The 17,365-nt window shown below is 35.8% G+C and overlaps 1 protein-coding gene across 4 annotated transcripts; it reads right to left on the bottom strand.

Annotated features, from left to right (window-relative positions):
• Window positions 1–8,242: 8,242 nt before the first annotated feature.
• LOC110609183 (tubby-like F-box protein 8) lies at window positions 8,243–13,215 on the bottom strand. Of its 4 annotated transcripts, XM_021748590.2 has the most exons (7): window positions 13,059–13,208; window positions 12,847–12,922; window positions 12,642–12,747; window positions 11,478–11,936; window positions 11,171–11,258; window positions 9,923–10,055; window positions 8,243–9,260 (listed from the first exon to the last, which is right to left on the bottom strand). In XM_021748590.2, exons 4-7 carry the CDS (start codon window positions 11,823–11,825, stop codon window positions 8,555–8,557), a joined length of 1,275 nt encoding a protein of 424 aa, XP_021604282.1. In that variant the 5' UTR covers window positions 11,826–11,936; window positions 12,642–12,747; window positions 12,847–12,922; window positions 13,059–13,208; the 3' UTR covers window positions 8,243–8,554. The 4 variants fall into 4 exon arrangements, with proteins under 4 accessions (XP_021604282.1, XP_021604283.1, XP_021604284.1 ...); XM_021748591.2 differs by lacking the exon at window positions 12,847–12,922 and having other exon boundaries at window positions 12,642–12,808; window positions 13,059–13,215; XM_021748592.2 differs by lacking the exon at window positions 12,847–12,922 and having other exon boundaries at window positions 13,059–13,214.
• Between the last annotated feature and the right edge of the window lie 4,150 nt (window positions 13,216–17,365).

The following is a 17,365-nucleotide window of genomic DNA, read 5'->3' as shown; positions in this document are numbered from 1 at the left end:
AACCGGGAACCGGCGACCGGCGAGAATGTGCTTCAATCAAGAGAGAGACATTCAGTGTATGGTAAGCTTAGGGTTAGTGGACTCTTCGTGCTCCGGTTTAGTTTATATAAGGATAGTGAAGTGACAGAAATGCCCTTGTTTGAGGGAATTTGATCCTAAGAGAGATCCAATTACAACCACATTTGGGCTTCAAACTCAAGCGTCACAAACCAAACTTGCTCAAGAAAATATGAATATGGAAGCTCAAATTTAAAATCCATGTTCTGAAAGAAAGACGGGCCCAAACCAACGGTAAGCACCCGGACTTGTAAAACCCGAATAGACTGATCCGAGATTAGAACATATTACAACTTAGAGAGTATTTAGTGTAATTTGTGAAAATTAGCTTGTAAGCACCATGTGTTTGTAAGTTATTTGAGATTTATAAACATTTTTATCCTATTAAAATAGAGATTATAACTAATTTAATTATTATATATCAATAGTAATTAATCTAAATCTTGTTCTGCCACCATTTTTAAAAAAAACTTATATTTTATTTTTTTATCACAATTTAATTATTAATAATAGTATATATAAACTTATTTTTTATTACTAAAAATAAATTTTATTATATACAAAAATTTTAATAATTAATAAATATTAAAAAGATAATATATATATATATATATATATATATATATATATATATAAATAACAATAGAGATATTTATAATTTAGTTCCTGGGTATTGTCATTATTAACAAGTCAGTTCCTGTATTTTTAGAAACCTATTAAAACTTCCTTATGTTTTCTTTCCGTCAACGAAATAGTTCTTCCGTCCTCTTTTCCGTTAAAATTAGATAAAGAAGGAGAGAAAAAAAATTTTAAAATCCAATTTTACTCTCAAATAAAATCTTTTATTTAGTCCTTAGATATTGTTATTATTAACAAGTTAGTACTTACATTTTTAAAAATCTATTAAAACATTTTTATCTTTTTCCACATCTATTAAACGTCCTTATCTTTTATTTTCGTTAATAAAATAGTTCATATCTTTTCTCATATCTATTAAAACGTCCTTATCGTTTCTTTCCATCAACGAAATAGTCCTTTTTCATCATTTCTTTCCATCAACAAAATTGTCCCTCCCTATATTTTTATAAATCTATTAAAACGGCATTATCGTTTCTGTTTGTCAACAAAATAGTCCCTATCTTTTTTCACATTTACTAAAATATCCTTATCATTTCTTTTTGTCAACGAAATAGTCCCTATCTTTTCTTTTCTCTTTCTCCTCCTCAAAAGAAAAAGAAGGAGGAGGAGGAGGAGGAGGAGGAGGAGGAGGAAAATAATGGGGTAATTTAGTCTTTTTCTATATTTTTAAAGGTAAAAATAGACGAAATGATTATTTTGTTGATGAAAAAAAAAGAACGTTTTAATAGATTTTTAAAACTATAAGAACTGGTTTATTAATAATGGTAATACTCAGGACTAAATTATAAATCTACTGTTGGATAGATATTGATGCCTAACTGTATCTGTGGTGAGAGAGAGAGAGAGCTCATCCCATGTCTTGCTCAGAAGAAGTGAATGACGACGGGCTACGGCGAGGGCTCATCCACAGATTCCCCCGTAAGGATAAAGTGCAGCAGCCATTGGCAGTTGGGCTAGAAAACTGAAGCAGATATAATAGATAAAGAAAGTGCTCACTTCTCAGAATCTGTCAATTTTCTTCGTCATCTCTCCCATGGCTAGCTGATGATGACTGCACCTATAGAGAAAAGGGTTTTTGTATTATATACTGAACGTATTACAGAAGCTTATATAATACAAGTCTACAACTAACTAAACAGCTATAACTCAAATACTAAACATAAGTATACAGCTATAACTCAAATACTAAAAATAAGTATACAGTTATAACTCAAATACTAAAAATAGATAAAACTGTTATAGTTAGTCTTTATCCTTAATATCTACAATTAACTAAATACAAGATAAGTATACAGCTATAACTCAAATACTTAAAAATAGATAAAACTGTTATAGTTAGTCTTTATCCTTAATACGCCCCCGCAAGATTGAGGCGCCATTGGAGACTCCAATCTTGGTTCTAAAGTAACAAAACTGAGTTCTTCCCAAAGCCTTTGTAAGCACATCAGCAACTTGATCTTTTGAACTTATGTGAAGAACCCTTAACTGTCCAGCATTAATTTTCTCGCGAACAAAATGGTAATCCAGTGCAAGATGCTTCATCCTAGTATGATAGATTGGATTGGCGCAGAAGTAAGTCGCACCAAGATTATCACAATGAAGGACTGGTGGTTGTGATATTGGTGCTCCCAAATCTTGTAATAAACTTTGAACCCAAAATACCTCTGCTGCAGCATTGGCTAAGGCTTTGTACTCAGCCTCTGTAGAAGATCGTGAGACAGTCTTTTGCCGACTAGATTTCCAAGAGATAATATTAGAACCAAGATATAGAACATAAGCAGTTGTAGACCGCCCATTATCAAGGACACCGCCCCAATCAGAATCAGAGAAGGCAGACAGAGTATGAGTGGAATTTCGATTGAGAAATAAGCCATAATGTATGGTTCCTTTGAGATATCGCAAAACACGTTTCAGTGCTTGAAGATGAGTTTGCGTCGGTGCATGCATAAACTGTGACAGCCGATTCACTGCAAAAGAAACATCAGGACGCGTAATTGCCAAATATTGAAGAGATCCAACAATTTGGCGATATACGGTGGAATCAGTCGAACTAGAACCATCATTTAAGATCAGCTTGTCTCCTGTAGACATAGGAGTATTCACCTCTTTAGCTCCAGCCATATCAAATCGGTCTAACAAATTAGCAATATGTCGATGTTGCGAAAGAAATAATCCTGCAGCTGTAGAAATTACTTCAACCCCCAAAAAATGATTTAATATTCCCAAATCTTTGATAGAGAACTGAGCAGATAGCTTCTGTACACAGGTATTCAGAAAATGATTGTTATTACCTGTAAGTACAATATCATCAACATATACTAGAAAATATGCAGTAATCCCATTGGAGGAAAAAATAAACAAGGACGCATCAGCATTTGATTTGCGAAAACCAAGTTTGAGCAAAAAAGAAGTAAGTTCAAGATACCAAGCTCGTGGAGCCTGTTTCAAACCATAAAGAGACTTCTTCAATTTGCAAACATAATCAGAAAACTCAGGTTGCACATATCCTGGAGGTTGCTGCATGTAGACATCTTCATAAAGTGTGCCATGTAAAAAGGCATTATTTACATCCAATTGCCTTAACTGCCATCCTTTAGAAATTGCAAGAGTAAGAACTACCCGAATTGTGACCGGTTTTGTAACTGGACTAAATGTATCAAAATAATCACGCCCAGGTTCCTGAAGAAATCCTTTGGCAACCAAACGTGCCTTGTACTTATCAATAGTACCATCCGGTTTACGCTTAATCCGAAACACCCATTTGCAACTAATAAGATGATGTTTGTCTCTCGGAACCAGCTCCCAAGTTTTATTTTGCAAAAGAGCATTGTACTCTGAATCCATCGCCTGTCGCCAAAGTGAACTTGCCAGAGCTTGTTTAACTGTTCTTGGCTCGAGTGTATCCTGTAAAGGATATTTAGTTGTAAGATTAACAAAAGAAGAATTAAAATACTTTGAGTTAGGCTTCCTTTGTCGCTGCTGCCGTTGTACAGGAGCTGGAACTGAGTCTTGTGAAACAATCGGTAGTGGCAAATCTAAATCAGCAGTAGAAGATTCAGTCATCAAAGGTTCAACTTGTTGAGTCTCAGTACTAATTAATGGCATGGCAGATTGATCAGATTCTGCTGATAATGTTGTAATAGATTCTGAACCAGTACTCGAAACCAACAAATCAGAATCACTTGGAACAGAAATTGCCAATGGAACCGAAGCAACTGCAGTTGGTGCAACAGGTGATGAATTTTGTTGTTGTGCCGAACCTGTACAAGAAGCATCTCGAAAATAATCTGTAAATTGATGAGAACTAGTGCAAGTTTCAGATGGAAAAATATGCTCAACAAATTGAACATGACGAGACAAATACAAACGATTAGCCTTTGGATCGTAACATTTGTATGCAGATTGAGTTGGAGAATATCCAAGAAAAATACAAGGCAATGAACGACACTGAAGTTTAGAATTATTATATGGCCTTAGCCATGGAAAACAAAGACAACCAAAAGATTTCAATCTCTTAAAATTATGAGACATACCAAACAATCTAGAGAAAGGTGTTTGAAATGAAATAGCGGACGAAGGCAACCGATTGAGCAAATAAACAGCAGCCTGGAAAGCATGAGACCAATAATTAGAAGGTAAAGACGAAAATTGTAACATAGCAAGACCTGTTTCAACTATTGAGCGATGACGACGTTCAGCAGTACCATTATGCTCTGGCGTATGTGGAGGTGTTGTATAATGTGAAATACCACAAGACAAAAAATGATGCTTAAGCTTTTGATACTCCCCACCATTATCAGTGAACACAGAAACAATTTTAGTGTGAAAATAATTTTCAACCAATTTCTGAAAGTGAATAAACAAATCATGAGTATCAGATTTCTTCTTCATGGGATATAGCCAAACATACTTAGAATAGTGATCAATAAATGTAACGTAATACTCATAGCCATCAATAGATTTTTGTGTAGGACCCCAAACATCGGAATAAACAAGTTGCAAAGGCTTATTACTAACAAGAGAATTCTCAGAAAACGGTAATTTATGACTCTTGCTCATAGAGCAGGAAGTACAATGAAAACTAGAAACATAGTTAGACATAGACTGAAGACCAATATTTCGAAGTACTAACAAAAAGACTTTATTGTTGGGATGACCAAGCTTGTGATGCCATTCAGAAAGCAAAGACAGACACCGAGTAGTAACATTCAGCTGAGGACATTGAGAATTAACTCTGGAAAAACTTGCACAGTAGATATCATCAATGTTCTCTCCCCGTAGCAGAGACGCCCCCGTGTACAGATCCTTCACAACAAAATAAGATGGAAAAAATTCCACAGAAACATGATTAGTGCGACATAACTTAGCAATTGAAATCAAATTCTTGCGCAGATTAGGCACACATAACACATTAGGCAATGATAAATTCTTAGAGTAAGCAGGAATTTGCACAAAACCAGTATGTGATACAGCAAGCGTTTTACCATCACCAAGTTGTACTTCCTCAGGACCTCCATAGTCAGAATAGCTTTGCAAAGAAGCTGGATTCGACACAACATGATGAGAAGCTCCGCTATCAAACAACCATTGTTGTGGAGAAGAAGCAGCCATAGCAGAAGTAACATTAACTGCAGGTATCGGTGCTAAAGAATGAGAGGTATCAGTCTTCAAGGACATATTATTCTCCTTAAGAAAGCGAGCCAATTTGCGACATTCAGCAGTAGTATGCCCAGTATATTCACAAAATTGACATACCACATCAGGTCGATAAGAACCTCGACCTCGACCACCAGAGTAAGAACCACGACCACCACGTCGATTTCCAGAATAATTGTAGTTTTGTGAAGATCGATTATAATTGCTATTCTGATTTTGTGAACGCCCTCTAGAACGTTGAGTGTAATTGACAGTAGCAATCACTTGTGATGTAGCTGAAACAGTTGTGGAATCTTTTTCTTGTAAGGATCGTTCATGATCAGTAAGTTTTTCAAAGAGATCAGAAAAGGTTACTGGGGTTTCACGAACTTTTAACGCAGCAACTATGGGACTGTAATCATCTCCCAATCGCGTGATAATATAAACAATTAAATCATCATCACTCACCGGATTCTGGGTAAGAGCAAGCTCATCTGCAATAGCCCTCATCTCATTGAGAAAAACAGCAATCGGTTTGGTTCCCTTAGAGTTCTGTGCTAATTTAGTCTTTAAGGACAAAATTCTAGAACGAGAAACATTAGCAAAACTCTGGTGAAGCCGATCCCATGCTTCTTTGGCAGTATTGGCTGAAGAAATCAAGGGTTGAATAGTATCGGAACAACTTCCTAAAAGAGCACTGATCAAGATTTGATCTTGTCGAAACCATAAGGCGAAAGCTGGGTTGGCTGTTTTGTCTTTTTCAGAAAGAAATTGTGATGGTGCAACCCGTGAACCATCAATAAAATCAAGTAAATCAAGACCAATTAAGGTTGATTGGATCTGTTTTCTCCAAACAGGAAAATTCTCCTGAGTAAGTTTAATAGGAAAATGCGTTGGAGCATTTAATTGAATAACAGTAATAGATGACGAAGCCATTAATTAAAGTTTAAGAAAATTGGATCAGAAAACTCGTGAGAGCAGATTGCGGCTCTGATACCATATAGAGAAAAGGGTTTTTGTATTATTTACTGAACGTATTACAGAAGCTTATATAATACAAGTCTACAACTAACTAAACAGCTATAACTCAAATACTAAAAATAAGTATACAGCTATAACTCAAATACTAAAAATAAGTATACAGTTATAACTCAAATACTAAAAATAGATAAAACTGTTATAGTTAGTCTTTATCCTTAATATCTACAATTAACTAAATACAAGATAAGTATACAGCTATAACTCAAATACTTAAAAATAGATAAAACTGTTATAGTTAGTCTTTATCCTTAATAGCACCAGCCAGCCACTGCTAAGGTATCCATCTCGTCAAGAAATCATCATGGGATCTTTTTTTTTTTTTCTCTTTTTATTATTGAGTTAATATTGAAATTTAAATTATAATATTGTAATTTTTATTTTTATTTTTATTTAATTTTTGGAAATGAAATTAGTATCATTAAGATTGATGTACTTTTGAACTACTCGTTCTTCACTAGCTAACAGAAATTTTCAATTCTCAATCGACTAACTCAAGCAAACAAGGTTTTAGGTTGGTCCATGTAGGGTCTAGTTCCTCCATCTGCCCCTAGATTATTCACACAGGAATTAAAAACGTTTAAATTGAGGGAGTTAAAAATAATAACCACAATAAAAAAATTTACATATTAAAAAAGTTTTAAAGAAATTTTTTTATTTTAAAAAACCACAAATAACTATAATACTTAAAAAAGAATAAAAATCTTAAGAGTCAATTAAAAATTAAATTTAAATAGATTATAAATAATAAAAAAATTTCAAAATTCAAAACAACATTTTTAAATTTTAAAAAGGCTAAATATATATTTTTAACAAAAATAATGAAAAATATAAGAATATATGTATAAATTTTGTAAAATTGGAGGGGTCAAAATTATATTTTTAACAAAATTTCTAAGAAATATATGGATGGTATAAATGAGAATTTCACAAAGTTGGGAGGTGCCATGATTAATTTATCCAACTATAATTTAAAGCTCCACTACTTACATTCAATATGCTATGTTTCATAGGACCCGTTTGGTATTGCTATTAAAATTATTGTTGAGAAAGTTATTTTCTTAAATATATTATTTAAAAACTATTAAAATTATTTTTAATATAAATTAATTATAAAAAAACTAAAATAATAAAACAATTTTTTTCAAATTGCTATTCTCAATCGTATTTTAAATAATTTATTCTTTTTTTCTCTTGATTAAGATACGAGTTCACTTTCTCGATAATTAGCCATTGACATTATTTTTAAATTGTTATTATAGAAAATATATCCAAATAACTCATTTTAAAATTTTTGTCCAAATTAATTCAAAAGTTTCAATTATCCAAATATCAAGAAACTGAAGTTTTTGACTTTTAGGGGAATTTAAAAAGTCATGAAATTAAAATTTAAAAATATAATAAATTTAAATAAAATTATTTTTGAATTCAATTGAGTTTAAGTTGAAACTTTCAAAATTATTTAGACAAAAGTTAGAAAACGTGTTAAATTAATATCTCTTGATTTTTGGTGGAGCTTTAAGTTAGGCTTATATGCCTTAGTTTCTTTGATCTGATCGGATCGTCTGATTGCTTATTTTTGCTTTATTGAGGATATCCTTGTGCTTGTTTGACGTTGGAGATATTTGAGGCACTGTAGTGGTTCTATTCTTTTTCGACCGCCGCCTCAAGCAACAAGATCTAGTGACGTGCATTTGGTCTTTTTGCTTTCAGCTGAATATTGATAGAAGACCTGTAAATCGATTTGATAAAACTCAAATGACTAAACCAAAATAAAGGCAAGGGGTCATCGTCATCATTCAGATCCGGTCCATAGATTAAATAGCAGCCACTGGAATCAAATGTTTAAAGATTCTGTCAATCACACTTTCCATACTGAATCTTTTCTTTTTTTCAACTTTTTCTTGTAGAAGGTACAGAGTTAAAACTTAATAGTAGCAGAACAGAAACACAATGAACTGCTGAATTCAGACCAAGGCAAGGAAAACAAAGGTAAAAGGGTGAGAAAATGAAAGTACTCTCCAGTATGATCTTACACTTTCCACTTCAAAGTAGTAACTTACACAGAGACTGCATACCCTCCGCGACTCGGGACTCTCTCTCCCACGTCCAATGAAACCCTAGAAAGGAAAAAGGCTAAGTAACTACCGAAAGTTCTATGTCTTCTTGCCGTGTTCGTTCTTCCTTATTCACATGCCAATTTAGTGTCAAAGCTGCTCAAGCAGATCGCAAAAGCCTGAAACGCGGACAAAGGATACCGATAATCCATAGTAAACATGTCCTTGCCAACCTTACCAAATTGCAGAATTATCTTGTCATGATCAGACTGGGGTGGCTGTGATGGTGTTGGTGCACCAGCAGCAGGTTGCGTTGCAGCAATCAGTTGAAAATTTTTTACAGAGGCAACAGTCACTCTTCCACGAAAATTGAGGCACCAACATTGCAACTGCTCGTGCCATCTTGGTGCCTTGTTACGGAGAACCAGTGGTCTCTCCTTCCCCTCATCTTCTTCATCTCGAGGCCCAACAATGTCTGAGAACCTCGCACTGCTAAACTCGGTTGAATTGTCTATTGATTTTGAGAAGGAAATGCTCCTAAACGAGTCTTCAAGGGAGCGTGGTAGGAGCTCAGGTTGGCCCGGGACAAAACCACCGGGCTCAAGGGACGATGCAGGGATTGAGTGCATTGTGCAGTGCATCCTACGTGGACCCCTTGTGCCAAGCACATTCAGCTCATAAGTGACCTGAGCAATGTTGTAGCTTCCAGTGGGGACCTTTGGAGATACTTTTTTTGAATAGAACCTTCTACTCCGGCCAGGTGGGGAAAGTTGAGTATTGTTGTAAGGAGGCTGCGTATCATAAATTATGAATTTGGTGCCTAGAAAATTTGACCTGAAACAAGGGAAAATAGATTTCAGTACTGTGCACAAAGAAATTTATGAAAACAACATTGATAAATCAAGCCCATTTCATATTGGTTGGAATTAAGATCTAGAAACCAATATCCCACTCAGCACTAACTATAAAGATATCAGAAAATAAGCAGCATCAACACACATGCTTAGAAAATCTTTTGCACTGACAATGACCCAAATATGGAAGTTAATACAGCAGACTCAATCTTTAAGATTCTTATTAAAAATCCTAAAACATAGCATGCACACATTTTACATTCCTGCATATGCATACCAGAGAACAAACCAACTGATTATGAATATGTGCGACAATTTCATTCATAATTATTCTTTGCATGCTTCAAAGAGATGAACTACATGTCAAAGCAATGGTTGCTTAAGAAAAGTAGAAGAAAGAAATGACAAAATATGAGTTATAAGACAATGCTATGTTAGACAAGTTACAGCTGTATTTTAGAACTGGAGGAAACAACTAAGCACAGATGGAGCCACATTGGGACCTCCAAGTTGCTTTTATGCTAAGAATCTGTTATCAACCCTATCATAAAAGGAAGTTACCACAGTTTTGGACAAGATGGTATTGACAAGTGTTGGATAAAGTTGTGTGCAATTGCAGCTAATCAAATGCGGGACAACTACCTCAGTTTTCCAATATAAGTGCTGCTTGACCTTGATATGTTATCCGCATCCATTGAGATTACATACTCAGTGCAAGTGGTTCTACGGGTCCTTTTTGCAGACAGTAGAAACTTGCCATTTTCAACAAGCAAAGCTGCAAAAGCATGGCATCAGTCAACAGATAGTCAAGTTACCAGTCAAGTAAATGATGGGAGAAACTATCATGCAGCACATCTCTGCAGCAGAATCAAATTAAAATGAAACTTTATTGCCTTCTAACTGCTCAGTTAAGAGCTGCTATCAAGAAATAAAACTAAATTGAATACGAGATAAACAGAACAAACTTTTTTTTAAATTAAATTAGGGAACCGCTGGAAGAGTTTACTGATTCAGCATCTGATCAAATTGCTAAGCATAAATCCAGTTTGAAAATTGGTTAGCTCAATATAATAGTAAAGTTTATGGCAAAAGAAGTAGCAATATAGTATTCCTTCCATATCATGTTTTCCTAAAGAAATGCAATCCACAAAAACTATACCAAGGCCCAACCGGACAATCAAAGAATGAGTTTGGACTCATAACCATTGAGATTCAAATACCCACTTCCCTAGTGATACTGTTATCAGGACAACAATTTCATTGTCAATAAAAGGATACCAGAAGTCCCTCGAAAAAGCTTGTTATAAAAAGTCAATTTATCCCTTGATGGAAAACCTCACAGACAGTATGATATGATAGTGAAAATTCCTTAAGTAATACTTGTAATAATGGAAACCCCCGAAGTAATACAAAATAAAAAGTAGACCCAACAACTAAACAGAAAAAACACTGTACATGCGCAAGTGTGGATGTGAGAGAGGGAGTCAAGAACATGTGCATATCCCACTTGGATGATAACTAGAAATTGCTCACTACAGACAAGCTGCTAAGACACATCAATCTCACAGATGCTCAGACAAAATACAAAGCAACTATTAGCTTAGGTAAGCAACCAGAAAGTAAAATTCGAAATAGGAATGAAAATTATCACTGTTTGGGAGAACAATCTCAAAAGCTATAGATTATGTCACATAAAAGTTATCTATACTTCTGCAGTAATCAAGAAGTACAGTACCCTATTGCAGTCAAATGTTGAGGTTTCACAAGGAAAAAAAACTAAAGGGCAATAAGTTATCCAATTCTCAGATAAGATCCCAGGAATTACAAGACAATACAAGACATATAGAAGTTATTGGTATCATATCAACCCAAATGTTGAGAGAAGCTCACCAGGGCTAAGGCAAAGGAAAAGATGGTAAGTTAAGTTTGACTTGTCTCTCTTAATAAAGCACTGAATGGTTCCCTCCCGGTGCCCTGGCTGTTAGCAACAACAAAACAAAACCATGCGAAATTCATTATGTTTTGCACAAACCCTTCGTTGAAATAAAATAAGCACACTCATATGTGCATCTTCAGGTGGGTAACCTTGCAGATATATAACCTGACTACATGCCTTAAACATTGCACATTTAAAGGAGACCACCTCATACAATGATAGCATGGCATGGAGGTAAGAAAAAGATCACAAGAATCTTACCTGCTTCAGGGAAACTGGAAAGGTAATTTTCCCTGAGAACTCAGGACTAGCAACTATTTCCTTGCACATTTCCCTCCATGACCTGCATACAGCAGCACAGGCGACAACATGTTTCCGCGCAGGCCAAGTACTCTCACTTGCCTCCAATCTCTTAATCACATCACGCAGTAACTCGGGTGGGAGGCTAGCCCAACAACTGTTCTGGATGACCACAGGCTGGTCATGCAACTCAATCACTGAACTATGGGATTTCCCTCTGTGATGACCTGGCAGCCTCAGCTCAAAACTCCGCCTTGACAAACTGCCAAACCCATCCCTCATGTCACGAACTATACTACGGAATGACATTTGCTCCACTACTCTCGCAGGCCTAACTGAATATATCCTTTAATATGGTTGCATAAAAGAAATTTACACTTGAGTCAATGAATGACTGCAAACCACATCACAGGTGCACAACTGCAAATCAACCAAACCTTGTTTTAAATTTTTGCATCTATGCTTAATAACCAAGATAAAAAAGGAGATAGAATAGAAGACAGATAAGGAAAAGCAAAACAAGAAAAGAAGATTCGTATAAAAGAAAAGACTCAGCATGGACCAAAAGCACCTAAAATACCAGACTTTATCAGAAACATCTTTTGGCGGTATTAAACATGATCTTTAAATCCAAAATTGCTATTAATTCAAATTACCTTCCTATTAAGTGCCCCCTTATTCAAATTAGGAATCTTAACAAAAAGGAAAAGAAACAACTACCTATACTTTGCAAAACAACACTTTAGAAAAAAAAAAGACCAAACTAATTCGATCAATCATCTAACTTCGGATATTGTACAATCGTATTCAAATGCAGAATCTCACAACAAAATACAATAAACAACGTTTTTCTGGGTCCAACTTGGTTCGAGAAAGTACCCCCTAAAAAGATTTTTGAAGCTTACCATGTCGCCCGCCTATGTCTGGACTTGTTCTTAAGTTTTGGCCTTAATTTTTTTTAAATCAAACGTGGAATTAACGAGCCCATTAAGCATTTTCAGGAGCAAATTGTAAAGCTTCATCTTGACATGGCAAAACTAAGCATTTGAGGTCTCAAACGGGGAAAAATGAAGTCCTAAAGATATATGAGAGAGAGAGAGGAGAGGGAGAAAAAAAAAAACTAACCTTTATACCACAAGCACTGCAGAAAAAATCGTTGTTCCACCCTTAATCTTCAGTTATTCGCTATGCAGGAAAATGGAAACCAAGATCCCTTTTTTTCACAAATACTCTGCATCAAAACACCCGCTTTAGCCTCACAAATGCAATAAAATCCCAAGAGCTTGAAAGACCTGTTCAAATCCACAACAAGATAACTAATTTTCCTCACCCACGACAAAAAAAAGTCACAGTAGCAGAACCGTAAAAGGGAAGATATGCAATCAACACCAGAATTCGTACAGATGCTAAAATCACAAGGGCAGAAAACACAAAATTGAGGAATTTCAGAGAAAAAGTCTCCGAAGAAACAGACAGAAAAACAACGAATCTGAAAGAAATAGATCTAAAAATTGAACAGAAAGAAGTGTAAGCATAGCTCACCACCATCTGTCTTTGTGACAGATCCTTAGCTTTACCACAGGGCTTCTCTCTCTCTCTCTCTCTCCAATTTTTTTTTTTTTTTCTCCTCTCTCTCTGTAGAGAAAAGTGTAGAGACGGACTCGAAACTTGATTAAATCCAGTTCATGAACAAGCATAAAGGGGCGTTGCTTTAATTTTTCTAATATGCGATAATTAGTTAATTAAATTAATTAATTAGAGTTGCTTAGGAGAGCACATCATTTTCGATTTTTTTTTTTTTTTTTTAATTAGAGTGGACTAAAGCCTAAAGGGTGATTTAATGCCTTAGCCTGCTTTTTGAGAAATTACAAGTTTGGGCCTAGAACGGTTGACCTGAATTTTCCGAGAAAAAAAGAGAGAAAATTCTGAGCCCCGCTACAGCACTCTCGACTGACCAACGGCTGCTTTTATTATTTTGCTTTCGGCTCCCTGTTCTTTAATTAATAGAAAAAAGCCCTCTTCCTTCTTTATTTTTTCCATTTACAAAATATTTGCATTGTTATTGAAGTATATCCTTCTTATCAAATATAATCATTAAAAGGTTTTGAGTTAGAACCATGACCAATTTGAATCTCTCTTTCTACTCGTTACTGGAGATAGTTTTTTCTGTTTTTTGGTGGTTTAGTTTTTAAATCAGTAGGCCTTCTCTTTTTCATATTCTATTTACTTTTTTAAAATATACTATCTGTTCATTTTATTTCAATAAAAACTTAATAACTCATGTTATTAAATTATACTTAAAACTAATGATTTTTTCCTTTTCAAGCATATTACAAGTTATTTGTAATATCCGACTAGACCCCGGCACTGAAATTCCTACTTTCCGGCGGAATTTTCGTTGGAATCTGGAATTCTCGGATGTCGGAGCCTTCTAGAAAGGTAAAATAAGGTTTTCATAAAATATTTTTACATGTTTTTATGGTTTTATTAAAAAAAGAAATTGAGTTTTGAAAAAGAAAAGAGCTTGGAGACAAACTCAGATTCGGCCGCCGAACATAGGGCGGAAGCGGAGGCACTTTTGGCCTCCGAAAGTGGTCTGGCCAGCCACCTATAAAGGGCCCCTGTCCGAAAATGGGCGAGTTTTCTCTCTCCATTTCCGGGCGAGTTTTCTCTCTCCATTTCCGGGCAAGGTGAGTCTCCGCCACCCCTTGTTGATCTTGTGCTTTTCCTTCAAGTCTCTCATGATTTTTATAAGTTTCTATCTTGTTTTTAAAGATTTTTTAGTTAAGATCAAAGTTTTAAAGTTTGGAGACCCCCGGAGCTCGTTCCTCCATATCTCCAAGTTTGGGATCGCATCTCCTCTCGATCTTCAAGAAGTAAGTGTAGATCCTCCTTTCTTTTAAGTTTTAAGTGAGTTTTAAGTGAGTTTTAAGGGGTTTTGATGCATGTTTAGGCTAGTTGTAAAATGTTAGGGTTTATGTTAGTTAAATGATGAATGTATGTTTATGAGATGATATGTTGATGTTTATTGGGGTTTAGGCTAGTTTTATGCCCCTATATGCTTGAAATGAGTGTTTATGCATGTTTTAGAATAGTTGAATGCATGTTGTGAAGTTTTAGGTGGCTGGATGTGAGAGGCAAAATCGGGTTCTGTCCTCTGGGAGAGCCCAGGTTCGGCCGCCGAACCTGCCTGTGGAGGCAGCTTTAGGCCGTCTAAACTCGCCCCCGAAAGTTGGACTTTCGGCTCTGGAGGGGAGTTTCGGCCTCCGAACCTACCCCCGAAGGTTAGTGACTTTCGGCCGCCGAACCCTGCCCCCGAAAGTGTCTGATTTTCGGATCTGGAGGGACCTTCGACCGTCGAACCTGCCGCCGAAAGTCCCCTGCCCAGCCTTCCCTTGCATGTTTTTTATGCATGTTTTATGATGTTTTAGGGGGGTTTTGGGGAGATGTCTAGAGTCATGTTAGAGTTTGTTTGGTCCCTCATTTGAGTCCACCTGTGTAGGTTTGGATCCGAGGAACCGAGGAGATCAGCAGTGAGATAACTGCTTCAGAGTCAGTTGAGTATCAGCCATAGGTGAGTAGAACACAACTCTTTTTATTTCAAAACAATTAAACTTTTAATCATGTTCATGCATCATGAATGCCATGTATATAATAGGTTGTATTGCATTAGAATTCACGAATATGACGCATTGCATAATATGATGTTGATATGGATGGATGTTGGATGACCCATTGGCCCTTGATATGATATGATATGATATGGTATGGAAGTCCAGGTCGAGGCCCATTCTACGCCCCTGGCATATATGGATATGTTATGTTATGATATGTTAAGCGAAAGTCCTGAGGAGCTCCCGTTGTGGGCTGGGCACATTAAATTATGTAGAGGGCCATTGGTGACGAGTTCATCCTTGATGTGATTTATTTGTGATGTGATGCATTCTATGAAAACATATGTTAATAAACTGTTTTTATTGTTCTGCTCACTGGGCTTTGTAGCTCACCCATTTCTCCTAACCCCCAGGTTTGCAGGTTCAGGATAGACCGGGAAGTTGTCAAGGTTGAAAGTTATGTTAAGTGTAATATATTAGTAGTGGACATATAATGTAACATAGTATAATGTAATGTAATGAGGATTAGTGTTGTGCTTGGCCCTAATGTATGGTTAATCCCTGTTGTACATGATCTTTACGTAATGTTTATTGATGTTATATGAGGAACCAGACTTGACATATGAGATGTTGACCCAACTGGAGTATTTGATGAGAGCTCCAGTAAGGGGTTTTATATTTACAGTTAGTGCATGCACAGGTCAAGTTTGGTATAAGAAAAGTTTAAAATTTTTATGTAAATGTATGATCATGTATGGATTTTATCAGATGTACAGGATGTATGTTAGGTTTGCTACGGGTTTCCGTGACCTTAAGTCGATCTGAATCCTAGCGCCGGTAGCGGTCCGGTTCCCGGGTCGTTATATTATTAATTAAGCCATCATCTCAAATAAAAAGATGGAACTATGATATGCTGATAAAAAAAATATTAATTATATAAAGATAAAATTATTATTTAATTTTTATAATATAAAAGAATTTATTAGTTGATTTCTCAATTTTGAAAAATATATTAAAATGTTACTAATATTTTTTTTTTTTTTTTTTTGAAAATTTTTGGCTTCGCGCTATTAGCGCATATTATTAAAATCCATCATCAAAGCCTCATACAGAAAATTAGGAGGGCATACCCCCCAAGAAAGACCAGACATGGAACCAGCCGCTCTTGCACAACAATGGGCAACATGATTCGCTGATCTATACACAAAACGAAAACTCACATTCGGTAGCTCATTTAATAGAGCTTTACAATCAACGATAATACTCTGAAAATAAGATAAAACCTCATTATCTTGAGATATCAAGGCTTTCGTTACTACCTGGCAATCCGTCTCCACAGTAACATGATGATATGGCAATGTTTTCAACCAACTTAGTGCTTCTCTGAAACATAACGCCTCTCCTATCGTTGGGTCAGCATTCCCATAAATAGCTTCAATCTTTCCAGCCTCACATAACCCCTGATGATTACGCAGAATAAAACCCAACCCGAACCTGCTGTTTGTCAAAATAGCTATGTCAATATTGCATTTGAACTTTCCAATTTCTGGTGCTATCCATTGTCTATTACGCGCCAATGCCACTACATTCTCCTTCGGCTTTAGTTGAGCATTCTGCCATTGTTGTAAAGTTGACCGGGCTCTATGAAGAACCACCAAAGAATCTTCATGCTTCTGCTGCCATAATAATTGATTCCTGCTGTGCCATAGACTCCAAGACAACATAAATAATTCTTCTTTCTGGGTATGTGTACCTGTCATAATAAGATTAGAAAACCATATTTTAAGATCATGTATGGGTTCCCATCCTATTATGGAAGACACCCACACAGCTTGGGCGTGAGTACAATCATGAAGCAGGTGTAACTCGGTTTCCTGGAATAAGCCACAAACAATGCAAGCATCCTGTACTTCAACCTTACGCTTCCTCAAATTAAAATTACAAGGTAAGCACCCACGAAGTACTCTCCATATAAAAAAATTGACTTTTGCTGGTACCTTCACCTTCCAAATTCGTTCCCACATATCATCATTCAAATAAAACTGAGGGTCCGCTTCATCTATAGCAAGTCTATATCCTTCTTTCACCTTGTAAACCCCAAGCCTGTTCTGATTCCAATACCACATGTCTGATTGTTGGCGCATGGATAAAGGAATTTGTTGTATGAGCTCCACATCTCTAGCTTGAAAATTACTCAAAATGAATTGAGAATTCCATCTTCCACCCTGAATTAAA

Source organism: Manihot esculenta, chromosome 2 (genome assembly GCF_001659605.2).
Source record: "Manihot esculenta cultivar AM560-2 chromosome 2, M.esculenta_v8, whole genome shotgun sequence".
Lineage (NCBI taxonomy): Eukaryota > Viridiplantae > Streptophyta > Magnoliopsida > Malpighiales > Euphorbiaceae > Manihot > Manihot esculenta.
This window is presented reverse-complemented; position numbering and strand designations above follow the sequence as displayed.

Bases quoted from the DNA above. Each gene is read 5' to 3' on its own strand.
- LOC110609183 (XM_021748591.2), bottom strand. From the start codon at position 11,825: ATGTCATTCCGTAGTATAGTTCGTGACATGAGGGATGGGTTTGGCAGT. The intron at 11,259-11,477 runs GTAAGATTCTTG...TGTTGCTAACAG, and splicing joins TTCCAGTTTCCCTGAAGCAG to CCAGGGCACCGGGAGGGAAC. The intron at 9,261-9,922 runs GTAGTTGTCCCG...CCCTTGTTTCAG, and splicing joins ACTTATATTGGAAAACTGAG to GTCAAATTTTCTAGGCACCA.